Raw genomic sequence first — 18,087 nt, forward strand, 5'->3', positions numbered from 1 at the left:
TTAAAGAGTAACTTCAAAGGAAAGAGATAAAGAGGATTCCAAATGACCAAAGATGGTGGATTTGGAATCACCCTCGGACTCTCCTTGTAGCCACCAATTGCATCACTGAAGAAACTGAAAAAGATACAGCTACAGCCACCAAAGATGTGGAGGAGACAAAGCAAAATGTCTCTCTTAAATTGCCACCCCCTTCTCCAAAGGATCAAAAATAGGAGAAAAGAGATTCTCTTGCAGACATAGAAGATCAAAATTGCAATGAGAAACAACAAAGACAACTCAAAGAGCAAAGCAAAAAGGATCTTCAAAAGACTGATCAAGCTGTTAAAACCTCTCGACAAAGGGAAACACAAGTAAGAAGAGGGGTAGCACCTCTCACACAAGGAGATGCAACTGCAGTGGTAAGAAATCTTGGGGAGTTTGATCTCAAAGAACACTTATAGATGATTGAACTCCATTTTAGGTGCCAAAAGGTAATTACTGAGCTATGGATTGAGGATGTAAAGGATGCCAAGATTGAGAGACAAAAAGCCAACATATAGATAGAGGAGCTAAAGCTACAAGTCACTAGCTTATAAGAGAAGAAAGAGAGTCTCCAAGACGCTCTAAAGAGAGAAAAGAAGATGCTATCAGCATCTATTCAGATTTAGAAAGATAGATTGAAGCCAATATAGAAGTGCAAGTGCAGCAACATGAATTATAAGAGGCTCTGGAGGGGAGAAGAAAAAGTAATCCAAGCTATGTGAAGTTATGACTTAGTGAAGCTCACCCTCTTAGCAATCCAAGAAGTACATGCACCTACCTCCACATCATAACCTACTACAACTATTGAAGAGATTAAAGCCTTGAAGATGGAGCTGGAGTAGGTGAACAAGAGATCAAACAATTCCAAGATAAATTGGCTAAGGAGCGGCTAATGCAAAACGTAATCTTACTACCCAAGCAGAGATGCACACCAAGGAAATGGAAGCCAAAGCATTGGAATTAAGTGCTCTCTAGATAAAAGCTATTTTACCAATCATACATACACAACAACTAGTAGAATTTGAAAGCATGGACATGCCCCCAGTGGACTTCCCAAGTACATCATCCAGGGGAGAACTGCAAGATATTGAAGAACAGAAAGAATCTCAGATAGATTCTAGAGACAGTCTCAAAATATGGGTAGATTATATGCCAAAAGGATCCCACAAAGAATAAATGAAATACAAGCTCAAAGTGCTAGAGATACAGCTTTATTGATGCTCAAGCTTGACGAGCACATGAAGAATTTTGGCAATGAGATGGTTGCCCTACCTTTGATGCATTGCTTTGGAAGAAAAATCTACTATGAACATTGCAACCCAATGCCAAAGGTGACTACAAATATGTTCCACTAACAACTGAGAAAGTGTTTCTCATCTTGGAGAGCCAAACACTATGGGGGGAAAAGGGATTCAAGAAGAGGCCCTAGGATGAGACAAACTACAAAAATGCTCTCCAACATCTAAGAATCGGCCCAACCTACTATCCAATTCTAAGATGGCAATCCTAGGACTTCATTAAATTCTTTGAAGAGGCTTTCATAATGGGTGGTTTCAAGATGGATTCCACCATCTTTAACCTACTCATCAAAGATTTGCAAGCCAGTAATGTCACATGCATATTATAGTACATTGTTGAACAACCCATTCAAAGATCTATCAATCAAAGCCAACATCATTTCCAGAACTGCAAAGTTCAATAATATCACAAAGACACTGGAAAAACAAAAATTTGACTATTCAAGAGCAGTCAAGACTTGCATGAGGATGTGCAATAGCTAGGAGGGGAGGAGTGTTTGTTCAATGTAGCCAACAGGTGCCATCCTAGCTGACCACAGCTTGTTGGAGCTCATTTTTATGTAATCTATCCTATTTTTTCCAAAGAGCCTTGTAATTGAGTCCATGTAATTTTGATCTTGAAGTTGTAACACTAAACTGTATTATTTTTTCATGAGCCCAAATCCACCTGAGCTGATCATTAGGCATTTGACAATCCCCAGGTATAAAGCTCAAAAAACCTTCAATTTGAACACAATTATAACATTGTCTTGAGTTTTGAAGAGCTTTTGTATGTACGACTATAAGAGGCCACTCATCTATGACTTGTAACTCACTTTTGCTTGATTTAGTAATCCAAATTCATTTCCAAAAATTGTATTGTGTTCCTTGTCTCTTGCTCTTTCAATTAAGTATAAGCATTTCAAGTTTTGATGTGGTTTGCAACGACTACGCACTTGTAAGCCTTATCTGCAAATTTGAGTTCTTAAATTGCTATTCTTGACATTTTGACCATAAGGGAGTGTTATTAGACCTTAGTGTAACCTATCTGGATTATTTCGTTGTAGTTTTCATGACCTGGTACATGATAGATCGGGAATAGGGTACCTTGTTAGATGACCACTAAACTTTGTAGACTTGTGCCTTAAACCTAATATATCTTCCTAAATTAAGATCTCATCTAAGTACCTCTCTCCCTAAATACAATTGAAAACATACATGGTCCTTACCTTTGACTTGAGTCATTGTAAGTATTTACATGGTTTACATTATCCATTAACTAGATGTCATGCATCCACCTTGCATCTTCAAAAGGATAGTTCTTACATTTGACAAGATATCATTGAATAGTATTATCACTTCTTAAAACCTTGTCTTCATGTTGTAGGATGTTCTCTAGTTGCAAGATCTCTTCTTGACCTTCAAACTTAGGTAGTTCTTCAACTATTGGTTCTTTGGGTGGCTCACTCTTGTAAGGTTTCAAAAGGCTTACATGAAAGGCATTGTGAATGAGCCAAGTGCTAGTAATCTTAACTTGTAAGCCAATTCATTAATGGGATGAAGAATTTGAAATAGGCCATAACATATTTTTGCTACCTTAGCATGATTTTTTTGGTGACCATTGGGCATCCTTGTGTTTTGTTGCCTATAGTATGGCCTAGGCATGCTGTGGAAACTTAAGCATACCCAATCATTCTCTTTGAAGGTCAAGGCTCTTCTATGATTATCAACATCACCTTTTTTTGTTGCATGATGGATATATTTTTTAAATTCTCTATTGTATCAGAAGAAAAATATCTTCCCAAGTGTTTGACTATCAATGGGAGCTTCAGTTTTCCTTCATTTACCTTGAAGGGTGCCTTTCTTATAGAAGTATGTACAATGTTATTTTATGCTTACTCTATTAAGGGTAAATACTCTTTCCATTGATCTCTTTGATTCTACTTTTGTAACCTAGGCTTTAAGTAGATCAATACTAGTTGAATATCTACTTTTGTAAATACTCCATTAAGGGTAAATACTCTTTCCATTGATCTCTTTGATTCTACTTTTGTAACCTAGACTTTAAGTAGATCAATACTAGTTGAATATCTACTTTTGTAAATACTCTATTAAGGGTAAATACTCTTTCCATTGATCTCTTTGATTCTACTTTTGTAACCTAGGCTTTAAGTAGATCAATACTAGTTGAATATTCTATCTCGCTTTGGCCATTCATTTGTGGGTGATGGGCCGAGGAGAAATTGAACTTAGTACCCCTATACTCAAAATTGCTAGTCATTCTTGGATACTATAGATATTGGTAAGCCATGATACTTAAAGGTATGCGAGATAAATAGGGTCGCCATATGGTGTGCTTTAACAGTCTCTTTGACTGGTATAAAATGTGCTTGTTTACAAAACCGGTCTACTAATGTCCAAATTCCCATATTCCCATAAATGAATTTGGACAATCCAAATATAAAATCCATGGATATACTTTCCCATGGGGAATCATGTATAGACAATGGTTGAAGCAATCCATGCTAGTTCCCTCTATCATACTTTGTCTTTTGACATCATATAATGCATTTGGTAAAAAAGTTCAATATGTTTGCCTTCATTGGCCAATAAAAGTACATCTCTACTCCCTTGAGAGTAGCTTGAATCCTTCTATGTCCCACTCAAGGGGGAACATGAGTGCCTAGATTCTTTTCTTGGTCATCCAATATCCTACTTTCATATGCTATGGCATGCCCTTTTTGAAGCAACACAACTCCAAGGCATCGTTCACAAACATCACATTGAACTTTAAAAGGCTTTGAGAGGTCTGGTAATATTGACACTATTAGACCTAGGGGACTAACTCTGAGATCCACCTCCCTGCCACCCTATATATAGGCTCCTACTAGCCTTCTTTAGAATCCCCATCCTGCATGAGTAGTCTAGACCCTTGGCTTATGTCCATGACCCCTTGGGTTGCCCTTGGCCTTCCCCCCCCCCCCCTTGGAGAAGTTTTTTTTTCCTCAAAAATAGAAGTGGTAAGATCTTCTCAAGAACACTAATGTTTTCCATAGTGGCACCTCTAAGAGGTTCAGTTGTTCATCTGATCAGTACAAAGTTTAGTAGGAGGTTCAATGAAACCAAGAGAAACATCTTGATTTTCCACATTGTTGTTACTGTGCAATTTTTTATGTAACTAGCTTAAATCCAACATAGTGTGTAGACTCTATTTATAGCTCACTTGAGTATTGTTAATGAGTTACCACAACTAAGAGGTTTCTAGATGACCTTGTCATGTGGAATAAAGCCTTCTAGCTTTTGCATCCCTCTTGCAAAGCATAAGCAAACTTATGAAAAAATAAAAGTAAACCAAAAGCATGTACTTACTATGAGGTGAAAATTGCCTTATACTTACCCAAAGATCAAGTGCATATTTCAACATGTAAGGATACATTATTGAAATTATTTTGACCTATAATCACTAAAAATAGAGATTAATGAAGATAAAGAAATTCAATTTGTTAATCTTGGGTGAACAACCTTGGCAATCCGAACCCCTTAATATATCTTGCCAATCCAACTCCCTTGGTGAGAGTTTGAAAAAGACTTACTTACTACCTCTTTATAGAGAAGTAATTTCTTTTCGTCAAAAGAAAAGTGTGCAGGTTTCCAAGATTAACCATCAACATTATTTGAGTGATGTAGTAAACACAAGCTAGATCCTACCCAAAAGTGGTGCTTCTATAAACACTCCTAGTGCTATAGAGGAAGTAGGGGATCCTCTCAAGTGGGATTCCTAGTTCTAGTGGACAATTGTACTATCTGAAATTCTTATTGCATCTAGACACCATGGTATAGATAAGCCTATCCAAGTTGAAGATCTTAAAAAACTCACCTCTATCTTCGCACAAAAAACATGTAGTGTTGATGGGATTCACGATCTGCAATGCACTCTGAATGCAGTCAAGGCATTGCAAACGAGTTTGAAATTGGAAGGAAAGGCCTAAAAATGGTGGATGTCTCTCAAGGAGAATGGCATCATACCACAGACTTGAGCATCCTTTGAGGCTGTATATATAGAAAAGATTTTTTTCCCACAAATGAAGCGGATAAAAATTGGTATGTTTGGGATAAGTGTTCCACGTGACAACATAAAACACTGTTGGAGTATATCTCACATTATCAAGATGTCATTCTCAAGCATGGGGTTAGATACCTTTTAGTAGGTGCATGGATTTATCCCGCAGTCTGACACCAAAGCTTAAGAAGCATGTCAGGACTTAGGATCTTAAGACACTTGAGGAGGCAATAGTCCAAGCTAGTATTCATGATGATCTCAATGAGGGACCACCACATAATAATTATGTCACATGTGCCTATCACTACACATGAAAATACACGTACATATCATGGGTACAATAAAAGAAAGTTTATAGTCGATGCATCGGAGGCCTCTAAAAAACCCAAGGGGTCATGGGGTCTTCTCTCCACCATTGAAGAGTTTGAGAAGGCCAAAAAAAAAAACTTTGTTTTGCATATTTATAGAGTGGGGATGGCAAAGAGGATTTTCCCAAGGGGAAATCTACTAGCCGAGGAAAAGAGTGGGTGATGCACATGGTGTAGCTGTTGCCTCTTCAGTCCTCCTCTTATTTCTCTAATGTGGAGGTAGCACACACCGGGGTGGTGCATGAATGTTGTATCACGGATTCCATGTGGCATCCAACCTTCAATCCGCATAAGCTGATGCATATGCTTGGGTCCATCCAAGGGCACAAGGTGCGGATCTTGGTGGAAGATGGTGCTTCGAAAAATTTCATTAACTGTACATTAGTGAAACGGCTCAAGTTGCCTCAGGCTCTAAGTGCCCACTGTTACAAGGTAGCGATGATGACTGGCCATGATGCCGAGGTGTGGGACACTCAAGTGAGAGATGTGCCATTGGAAATTCAAGGGTATCACACATCCTTGAACTTCTAGGTTATAAATATAAAGTGAATAGATGTGGTATTGGGTATAGAGTGGCTACATAGTCTAGGACATACAGATATCATGGCAAAAGAGGATCGACCATGTCGAACATTTTTAGCTAAAATTGTCCAATGGTGCCTCATGGTTAGTATTCTTCACCTACTTCTATGAGTGATGACAGTTAATCAGCCCGGCCTAGCAGCTTTACACCCTTCAACAAGTCTAGCAATAGGCCATACCAATCTTCTTGAGATTCTAAAACATTGTTGGTTGGCCTTGACATTGCATCCAGATTTAACCCATGATGAGCGCGTTCTGTTAAGGTACTATAGAGAAGCCATGCTTTTATATAAATTGTTTTGTACTCCAGCCATACTTGACTATGGTCTTCAGACCAACCTTTGGCCTTTGCTGACAATATATTTGCAAGATATGGTTCTTATGATAAATGTCACAAGCCGTGCCTATGTGCTTTGGGTGCATAGAGTGCACACATTTTCATTGCATGGCATATTCTCAACAAAAGGTTAAAAATTAACGACGAACCTCCTTATGTCGACTTGCCTTGCAATTGGAATAACACTTTGTGATTGTATAGCTTTGATTGGGGCACTTGGATCAACTTTGATTGGCCCTACCGCATGTAATTTCCCTTGTTGAATTTGTGAGGAAACGGCCCTTGGCCATCTTTTGCATATTGTAGCCTTTGCAGGGACATTTGTTTCCCCTTGATGCACCTTGCTAGTCAACACCTTGCATGCATGTTGGTTTGTAGCCTTGCCAAAATCTTAATGTCGAGCACTCCATGTCGAAGGATATAGCTGTTTCATCGGAAGGTTGTCTTTCTAGGGTCAAGAGATGTGGGAAAACCATCATATGAACCCCAACACTAGCCCCGTATTAAAAAGAATGTGTAGAAAGTCTTAAGCTACTCCTATTGGTTCATTTGTCGGCTTTGTAGCTGAGGGTAGGAGAAAGGTTGGGGGGGGGGGGGGGGGGGGGGGGGGGGGGGGGGGGAAGCCCATGGGCACCCTCCCTATGTTTTTTAAAGAAAAAATAGATAATGCCAAAACATGGTGGCCATGCGCACCCGTGTGTGGGAGAAAAACCCCCAAGCATCATAGCCATGGCGTCAAGTAGTAGGCAGAGTTGACTGAGCAAGAGAGAGAGCTCACGTTCCATGGAGAACTGGGCCTCCCTCTAGTGACAAAAAATGAGCAGCATGTTGGCATGAATCCGCAGAGAGCAAGAGCATGTGATTTGGTGCTCTTCCTCCTTCCACCTTGTGTGTGTGTAGGGGGAAAATCACACGTAGAACAAGCTCAGCTTCGCTTCGTCTTCCATGGCCCCCTTCTCCACGGCATGCATGGGCATGCAAGGCCATGCACTTGAGAGACCACACCTCTGTTCCCTTTCCAAGCCTAAGCTCCGATACCGCTATAAGACCCAAGGGACTAACTCTGAGATCCACCTCCCTACCACCCTATATATAGGCTGCTACTAGCCTTCTTTAGAATCCCTAGTCTGCATGAGTAGTCCAAGCCATTGGTCTAGGTCCATGACCCCCTGGGTTGCCCTTGGTCTTATAGACACTGGTTGAGAGGTAAGCTTGATCCTTACATTTTCAAAAAATTCATTGGTTTTTGTGCTCCATACAAATTTAACGTTCTTTTTAGTTAAATCATATCTATGAATGAGAATTTTTCTATGAAGCATCTACAGTATACACTCACTTCTATAAAGCTTATCAATTCATGAAGATTCATTGGTATAGGCCATCCTTTTATTTACCTCCAATTTTTCAGTGTCCATTTGGATCCCTGCTTGGGAGATAATATGACCTAGATATTGAATTGCATTTAAGAAAATATCACCTTTCTTTTCATTATTATAAATCTTATTCTCTCTCAAAACTTGAAGTATTACATGAAGATGGTGCTTATGTTTCTCAATAGATTTGGAGTAGATGATAATGTCATTGATGAACACTCCCATGAAGCTTTGATGAGGTGTAAACAGCCTCTTCATCATTCTATTAAACGTAGTTGGCGCATTGGTAAGCCCAAAAGGAAGCACCAAAATTCATATAGGCAAAAGGCTGTAGGAAAGAACGTCTTATGAATATCTTTAAGCTTATTTGAATATGATAAGCACATTTGAGGTATATGAACTACTAAACCCTTGTAGCTTGTCAAATAGATCTTCTATCCTGAGGATAGTAAATCTATTCTTTATGGTTATCTAATTAAGTTCTCGGTAGTCCACACACATTCTATAATTATCATCCTTCTCGTGTACTAATAGAACAAATGAGAAAAATGGAGATGAACTAGGCTTGACCATCCCTTTTTCCACAAGTTTGTTCACTTGCCTCTCATAATCTCCTCTTGTTGAGCTAGTGAGACTTAATAAGGAGGCTTATTAGGAGGTGAACTAAGGGGAAGAAGTTCTATGAAATGATCATCTTGTCCTCTTTTGGGACATAAACACATCTTGAAACTCATTTTAAGAGACTAGAGAACTCTAACTCCTCTTTGGTTTCATTTTTGACCTCATTAGAAACACATGCATCTTCCTTAGATTCTATGACAAAACCATGTAGCAGAAAGAAAATTGTTCATTACTTTGTATAAATCTTGAGTCTGTACAAGTGGTAGGGTATTTCTTGCACTATCTACATCAAGTGCAACATCCTTGCCTCTATACTAAAAAAAAAACTTTTTTTTAAGGAACCTTCATAGTGGTAGTCAAACCATGGTGCTCCTAAGATAACATCTTTATGCTTGAGTTGAGAGATGAAGAAATTTTTTTTGTCGACATAGCTTTGCACAATGAGCCTTATCTTCCCAATCAATGGAGTGATTGGGGCCTCTTGACATTTGAAGTCTCCATCTTCTTTTACCACATTCCCTATCTCAAAATCATGAATTCTCAGCTTAGTGGCTAGCTCAATCGAAATAGATTTGTGGGTGGATCCAAGATCAAAAAGTACGAAAGCATCATGCTTTCTTACTTTCCCCAAACATAAGTGAGTGGTTCTCCTTTTCAAGGGCCTTCCTCTTTTAGAGCTCCCACCATGGTGTCCCTAGGAGGGTCATTACATTCACTTCTCTCATAGCATGTCCAGGAAACATATCCTTGCTCCCCACACTTGAAGCACTTGTTATCTTTACAATAACGCACTACCTATTTAGGTGCAAGTTACTTTAACCTTTATAAACTTTTTCCTTCACCTTTGCTTTATTGTTGTTGCTATTATTACCTTAGGAGAATTATGCATTGCATTGTTCTTCCCCTTTGGCTCAGCTGGTTCCTTAGATTTTGTTGGCTTTGACCTCTTCTTACTTGTTGGAAATGAACCCTAGAGGCAACCATACTGTGATGTATGACCCTCCTAGGGACACCATGTGGGAGGGTTGGTGGGTGACCATCGTACCCACCGCCTTCTTGGGGCTATATCACTTTCAAACGTAATAGGGGTGTCACTTTTTTACCTCTCCCTTGATAGTTTAGGAAACTCTTTTTCTTTTCAAATAGTTTCTCTTGGAGGTCCTTCAGGAATCTCCTCTTTATTACCCTAAGAGATTCCTCTTTTGGAGGTCTTACTAGGAGGCCTCGTAAGAATTATGTCTTCTTGGGTACATGGGGAAATTTGAAAAACTTGAATTTGACTTTGCACCTCTACTTGCAAAGTACCTGTGTTTCCTTTAGCTTGTCAACAAGATAGTTGATAACTTTGCTTTTGTGGGTGGGTGGGGGTGTCACTATGTTTAAATTTTGTACATCGTGTGCGTTCAAGGACTATTTTTAAACTCCTTATCTGTGAATTTTTGACAACATAAAATACACTCTTTTTATATTCAATCGAATAATTTTTTTCTTGTTTTCTTTTTATGATACCCTTCTGTATGTGAAAATGTGAGAAAAAATGAAAATAAATAACCCCTTCTGCTACACTCACGTGATAGTCACATAATTATTAAGTGACTCCCCCGAGAAACTTTGCGACCATCATCACTATGTTACACCATGAGCTAGATCTAAATTGTCAATATAAGTTAGATTCTCTTGATTATGTTGTGCCATGATTAGATTTTCTTTGTATGTGTATGCTAGGTCTTTTCTTAGAACTTCCAAAACTTTGGCTGCCACTACTTTGAATTCTTGAGAATAAGCACTAGAGTAACCATAGTTCTTGATGGTGTCCCCCGTACCTTGCAAGCAAGCATGCCAAAATAGATAATAAATCTCAGTCCCACATACCTTATTACAATGAACAACTCCAACCTTTCGTAGTTTATTCAAGGAACTCTCTTCTTAGGTAGGAAAATAGGAACCTTACCTTTGATATCAATGTTAGAGAATCTAGTACTAACTTATACATTAAACAAAAATAAATTTATGAAAGGAGAAATTTTTTCCCTAAGAGAATTATTTGGAGGAGACGAGGTTGTGGCAGGCTGATTTTGTTGTACATCTACACATTAGAATATTAAACCATGCACATAATTCAAAGAGAATAGGTCACTCTTAAGATCGACAAGTTAATGAGGACCAAATTTGCTTGGAGCCAATCCCCCCTTCAAAAGACTTTGTATTATAATTCTTTCTCAAAGAGAGCTTTGATTACAACGAAAACTTGTGCTCTTGCAAAGATTTCCTCGAACCAGAATGATAGCTTAATTCAAGATTCCATGGTGTAACCCTCCTTCCCAAGCTCTAAACACCCTAACGAGGAGAAAGATCTGCGAGGTAAGAGGTAAATGAGGTGAAAGAAGTATTTTTCAAGTAAAATAAATAGTACTTTGTACTTTGGATATGATTACTCCATGAGCAATCTATTAGCATAGCTTAGTATAATAGAGTAGTAGGAGATGATGATGAAGAAGAAGATCTTTTACTTGCTTGAATTTGCATCCGTATTCAAGCTCTTGAGCATAGAGTCCGTTTGTAGAGCTCCCATGAGTGAGAGAAGGTTTGCTTGGCCACTCTTGGAACTTGAGAGAGAGAGAGAGAGAGAGAGAGAGAGAGAGAGAGAGAGAGAGAGAGAGAGAGAGAGAGAGATCAAGTGAGCCCTTGCTTTTGTAGTCATAAAAACTTGCTATCTTCCCATACGGAAGGCCTACAACTTGGTCCAATGAGAAGTGAACACAACTCATGTATGCTCACACGCATATCCCCTCTTGCTAAAATTGAATAGCTCACCCCTCCCTTCTCTTGGACTTGACTTGGCAAGTGCACACACACACACACACACACACTCTCACGTGCGTACATGTCCAACCTCCCATGCCGCAACTATGAACTACTTTGGACATATGGCCTAGCCAAGCTTAGAAGAGAAGGACTAGAGTCAACCTTCTAAATAAGGAAGGATTGATCTAGCTTTAGACTTTATCTTTTTCCTTTCACTTATAAAAAACCATAATATTATCCTTTAATTTAACTAGCTCGGGGGTGCAAGACCTTTGCACTATCTTTTGGAGGCTTTATGACTCCTTCCTAGGCTATAGCCTACCTCCTAATTTAGGACTTGCTAAAGTAGAAAGTATTTTGGTAAAAAATAAAACTCACCCTTGGGCTTTAAAGCTTCACCTCCTGTGCAAAACCTTAGCACAATACTTTGGAGGGTGCTATGAAGTTGGTCTCAAAACTTGCTAAGTTTAAACTATCTATGGTAACTTAAAAATTTACCTAAGACTTTCCAAACTTCATATTTGGAGTCTAATGAATAATTTCAATTACTTGGAATTAGGGCAGCTACTTTCTATTTTTAAACTCCTATAATTGCTATAGGTAATCTCCTTTGTCATTTACCTTTTATCAAGGCTACTTAGGATAGATTCATGCTTCCTTGACATATACCTATGACCGCGATAACTTAATAGCAATTATCTTTTCTCTTTTATGGACTTTTGTTTTGAAGACTTTGACTGAGCTGGTCCATAAGCACTTAAATCAACTTCACTCGTTCGCTTTTATTTTTTTCATACTTAAATGACCAAATTAAGATGGAAACTACTTTTACAAGGTTAGAAAATAATCTTCATGGCATGGAAGGGGAACCCTTGAGTGAAACAATGTGCCTTGAAAAGGTGATGGGAGATTGGGCAAAGATGAATAGGCAGGGAATGTCCTATGCATTTGGTTGAGTGAAGGCCATGAGGAAGTCAAAAGACAAAGAACTTGTAGAGGGATAACCATGAGGGAATCGATTGATCCATGAGCTCAAGGGAGGATAAGAGAAGGCATGTCCTAGCCCTCTGATAGGCTATTATTGATGCCTACGAACTTGAGCTAGCTTGCCCCCCCTTTCTCACCATGAATCATCATGTAGAGTTTTTCAGTCAATGTCTTCCCTCACCTCTGGCTAGATTTTGGTGACCGTGCATCGAGGTGACTCTACATGCTCTCTCTTTCACCATCAACTCTGACATTCATAGCAACAAATTTTTTTAGTGAACTTTTTGTATGAATATGGAGTCATTGGCTCATGGTCTCCGTGATGACAACAATGGGTACATGTACTGCCACTTGGATGCATCACCTAATACAAGAATCTCCGGTGCATGAGGAGGGAAATCAGAGAAGTTGCACATCATTTGGCCATGTTGACCATATGCTCCAACACTTACTTAGCACCTTTCGAACTTAACTCACACAACTCATCTGAGAGTAGAGATTGATTTACTATGAGACGGAGGTCTCCTTGATCGGAGTCACCCATAGGAGCTAAGCTAGTCATTTGCGCTATCGTCACCCCCATGATGGAGTAGCTTTAGCAGTAGAGCTAGGCTCGAGCCTTGTTCTCTTAAATTAAGTGTTGGGAGGATTGCATTTCTCAAGCCGCACACGACAACACTGTCCATGGGCGAAGGAGAGACCTGAGGGCATCCATGAAGATGAAGGCCAAGGTGAGTAGTAGATACTAGAGATGATTGTGTTGAAGATGAAGTAGAGAGTAACGAGAGTGCTCGTTGAGCTCTTGGGGGACTTAGAGAGAGAGAGAGAGAGAGAGAGAGAGACCCCGCACTATCTTACACAGGTATGTTCAAATGAGATCTTTTTCAATGTTGGCCAATCTTGAGTGGCCAATTGAGTAAATGTCCACTAGCCTTTCTTCAAAGTTCGTGTTTAAAATAAATGCCTATTAACTGTATAGACCAATCACCTGTTTTCTCATCTTCAACGGCAAAAAATTTGGAAGTTTGGCTTAGCCAAAAAACAAAAATGATCACTATGCCCCAACTTTTTGGGTAGTCCAAAAACTAGCCTACCGAGTGTGAATATGACTCTTGAGTTTTCTTCCCATGATTATGACCATGTGAATATATGTGTTTATCTTTGTAATGAGTATCTTTTGTCTCCACCGACCAATCAAAAAAATTGTGCATTTCACAAAAATAACCTCTCATTTTACATTAGCAAAAAAGGGGAAGCATTATAAAGGCCTTACCCCTTTGGCCACATGACGAAAGAACACGGGGTCTTTAATGAAGACCCTGTGTTGTGGGATCAATGACAGGAGTGGCACACGCGAATCTCGAGGGAGATGGACGTCCAACAAAAAACGCAAGTTAACGCATTCCCGATGGTTCGAACCCACTACCTTGGCCACGGCAGCATGGTGAGCTAATCACGCATCCGCGTGCATTTCGGTGTCAACTATAACCTAAACTTCTATGGAGAAAAGTAAACTCGGACACGTCCGTTTAAAATCGAACGGCCGAGCCTACCTCATGTTTTGGCCACGTAGCTGGTCGCCGTGGATCCCATGACGGGGTCTTCATTGAAGACCCCGTGTTACTTAGTTTTGAGGCCCCTTTGGGACAGGCCAAAAAGAGAGTGGTGTTGCATCATCCCTAACTCCACAACCTTAATCATGGGGCGTTCCAACATTTAGCTTGTGAATGCGACTATATTATTAAAGCTTAGCCTTTGTCTCTGCCTCAACAATTAGGTAGATGCATTGCATGTGTGACCCCTGGTGAGGGTGAGCCACGGGACTATTTGACACCACTTTGTCAGGTGGGATCGGCGGTCCAGGATCTCTAAAAGATGTGGACCGTCCGTTTATTCCCAAGAATAAAAAGATTCCGATCGGTTTGCCCCCACAATTTGAACCCACCACCTCCCACACTAGAGACGTCGGCTCTCCCATTAAGCTATCGCGCGCCACTTGAAAAGAGGGTGAGAATATAGTATGATATGGCAAAAGTGACGGGGTGCGGATCATACGGTGTTCCCTTGGAGATCACTTTGGAATGGCTGGGGTCACACGATGATCACTTGGAGATCACTTTAGAATGGTTGGGGTCACACGGTGATCACTTTGGAATAGGTAGGTTCACAGGGTGATCACATCTCGATTGGGAATCATACGGGGATTACTTGGCGATCACTTGATGTTCACATTGAGTTTCCTTGGGGTTCACTTCGATTGTGATCACATGACGATCACTTGAGGATTAATTCGCCATCGGACAGCTCAAAACCAATCCCGCCACCCCAATTTGATAGCGACCATTGATCCCACCTGACACAAGTGGTGTCAAATAATCCTAAGGTAGGGTTGAAGCATGTTCTATTGGTGAAAAACGTTTTTCAAACCAAAGAGAAAAGGGGGCAATTGAAATTCTTTGGTTTCTAGGAAAAAAATTGAAGCAGTTGCCCAGATTTTTCAATTGAAGTAGGGGCTACCAGCTGGGGTAAAATCAATTAAAGAAGGGAATCTGAGTTAATGCGAGGCAGAGGCGGCCGATTAAATAGGGGATGAGCAGCGAGGCGCTGTGCCTATCGAGGCACAGATGCAGCTTCAAAGAAAGGCTCCAAGGCGCCTGTCGACGCTGAAGACAGACGAGTAGCAATCAGATGCTCGATTGATTGTCAGGCGCAGAGACCATGCTTAACATTTTCTAGTATAAGGCGTCCATGTCTAAGCAGCGGCGGGTTGGCTACCATAATACTCTTAAGGCGCAGCTTATTTTCAGATCAGTGGCGGGTTGGCTACCATAATACTCTTAAGGCGCAGCTTATGTCTGTGTGTGTTCGATTCTACTCTCTCCCATTTACAGAAATTAAGTGACTTCGAATCCTGACGAAGGCTGAGAGTGGGCCATGAGGATGGTTGGGAGGAATCTTGTGAAAGTGGGAATAAAAATACGGAGTTGCCACAAATTGAAGTAGTAGCTACAAATTGTAATGACGTGGGAATGGTGCTTAACCCTTTTCGGACGCCCGTTTGGAGTCCCCTCCCACGTTATTAGTGGGCGTTTTATTATGCAAACAACGGTAACTTCACCATGAGCTCGGTGTCACGGAAGAACGCAGCACTTGCAGGGTTCTTGTCAACTGCTAATTATGTGGGTATGCCGTCGCTAGTTCAAGAGCAGAGGCTTGTGAAGGTGCACTATGAAAATGAGGGCACAGAAATGGTGGATCTGCTCGTGGCGTGTGTGGAGGCAATCTCAGCAGGAAGCATCGCCATCATCAACCATTTACTGGCTAGGCTTGGCAGATTGGCATCGCCAGAAGGAAGCGCTATGCATAGGCTAGCGGCGTACTTCACAGAAGGGCTTGCCTGCAGAGTGTCCAAGATGTGGCCACATATCTACCAGCCGCTGCTTCAGCCAGGGATTGTGCAGCAGCAGGAAGATATGGCAATGGCGACGAGAAAGGGCTGCGATGGGCGGCCGGACAGTATGAGCGCTTGGCACGTGCTGAATCAGGCGACCCCGCTCGTGAAGTTCGGCCACTTCATAGCAAATGAGATGATTTTAGAGGCGTTTGAAGGGGAGGAGAGAGTGCACGTGATCGATTTGGACATCAAGCAGGGGCTGCAATGGCCGGCACTCTTCTATGGACTGGCTCATAGGGCGGGCGGGCCGCCCAAACAGGTGCGGGTGACGGGAATAGGCGAATGCAAGGAGGAGGTGCAGGATGCGGGGGATAGGCTCGCAGAGTTTGCAGAGGAGGTGGGGCTGAGCATGGAGTTTCACGCAGTAGTGGACAAGCTCGTAGATGTGCGCCTATGGATGCTCCATGTGAAGGGCGAGCCTGCGAGAGAGGCTGTGGCGGTGAACTGCATTTTGCAGCTGCATGAAGCGCTGGGCGATGGCGATGGTGAAGTTCTGCGTAACCTGCTGGCGCTCATCTACAGCACACGCCCAAAGATCGTGGCCATGGTGGAGCAGGAAGCCGACTGCCATGACAACCCCTCTCTGGCTGCCCGCTTCTCCCACGCTCTTCGCTACTTTGCTGCCCTCTTCGACGCCCTCGACGCTGCCCTCCCCGCCTCCAGCGCCGCCCGCTTCCAGCTTGAATCCTACTTCGCCGCCCACATTCGCAACATTCTCGCCTGCGATGGCCAGCAGCGCTTTGAGCGCTACCAGCCGCTCCGCCGTTGGCAACGCGTCTTCCTCCCTGCTGGCTTTCGCTCGAAGCCCCTCTCTCCTGGCTGCCGTCTTCAAGCCCACCTCTTGCTGAGCATGTTCTCTTCGAATTACCGCGTCCTGCCTCACTCCTCTTCTCATGCTGATAATGATGAGGATGCTCACAATCACCTGAGCTTGGCCTGGCTTGACCACCCTCTCTTAACAGCTTCAGCTTGGACCCCAACTTCCTCTTAAATTCTCCGCCATTTATTCACGTTCTTTACCTCCATAAGTGGAGCCTCATGGAATAAGCTCACACCCGAGCGAACGGTAGAAATTTGTGCTGGACACCATATTGTTGATAACTGTTCAATGAGAATCAAGTGGGGTTCATTGTTCTCATTTACATATGCAAGGTGCACACAATTTACACATGGTTCACACTAGCACGGCCGGCCGCTTTCGACGGCTTCTCTCTCTCCCTCTCCCCCTCTTTATCGTGTGCAAAGAGGGTTTTTTTAGTTTTGGACTTTAGCCTTCAGGTTGTAGATTGCGACACGTGTAAAGGCTCCCCCTTCCGCCATATTATGTTAGTAGATAACTAGAATTTGCAGCAAGTTCTCCAATTTAAGCGGAGTTCACCACATTGACACTTTCATTCATGCACACATAGTATACACATAGTTTCACTTGAAGTTTGTTCAAGTTAAGCTCACATCTATCTTATAGAGACAACAAAGACATAGTTCACTTGAAGTTAAGGACTTCACATGAAGTTAAGAATCCACGCTTATCCTAGATTTATATAGATATATCTCTCTATCCATCATGTAGACAATAAGCACATTGCTCATCGAGTATGAGAAATAGGGCCTATTGTTTTTTAGTAAACAATGGAACAATGTTATAACAATTTCTTGTAATAGTGCCAATAACCATTGAAGTGGCCCACTTGAGAAGCTATTCGATCTCACGTTTAGTATATTGGCTTTAATTCCGGAATCAAATGTAAAGGATTAGACTTAAACCTAACAGATGTAAAGCTAATGTATATATTTTGTATAGTACCACATCCTGATGGCCATAGCGATATCGCTATAGCTAGTCATAAGATAAAAAGTTTAAGGTTACCATATTTACATGTGAGACTTAGAGAAAATGTAATGGTTGTTGGGCTTAGAGTACCATATTCACATAGGCAAAGTGTTAATCCCATAGACTACCATACACAAATAAGTATTGATGTTACCATATATATGTGTGTGTGTGTGTGGGGGGGGGGGGGGGGGGGGGGGGGACTAAAACCTATCTCTTTGGATATCAAGATGTGGTGATGTACAATGCATCAATATATTGTTATCCATAGCGTTAATATGTTTATGTCTAACCACATCTTGATATCCAAAGAGATAGGTTTTAGTCCATACAAAGCTTTCTTGAGTCTACACACTAGCTTTCTTGAGTCT

The 18,087-nt window shown here is 41.3% G+C and overlaps 1 protein-coding gene across 1 annotated transcript; it reads left to right on the forward strand.

Annotated features, from left to right (window-relative positions):
• The first annotated feature begins 14,934 nt into the window (after positions 1-14,934).
• LOC147459871 (GRAS family transcription factor) lies at positions 14,935-17,457 on the forward strand. The gene has a single exon (XM_086509915.1). The coding sequence runs from the start codon at positions 15,551-15,553 to the stop codon at positions 16,874-16,876; it is 1,326 nt and encodes a 441-aa protein (XP_086366041.1). The 5' UTR covers positions 14,935-15,550; the 3' UTR covers positions 16,877-17,457.
• Positions 17,458-18,087: the final 630 nt, after the last annotated feature.

This window comes from Adiantum capillus-veneris, chromosome 4, assembly GCF_014529385.1.
Source record: "Adiantum capillus-veneris isolate H3 chromosome 4, ASM1452938v2, whole genome shotgun sequence".
Taxonomy (NCBI): domain Eukaryota; kingdom Viridiplantae; phylum Streptophyta; class Polypodiopsida; order Polypodiales; family Pteridaceae; genus Adiantum; species Adiantum capillus-veneris.

Bases quoted from the DNA above. Each gene is read 5' to 3' on its own strand.
- LOC147459871 (XM_086509915.1), top strand. From the start codon at position 15,551: ATGAGCTCGGTGTCACGGAAGAACGCAGCACTTGCAGGGTTCTTGTCA.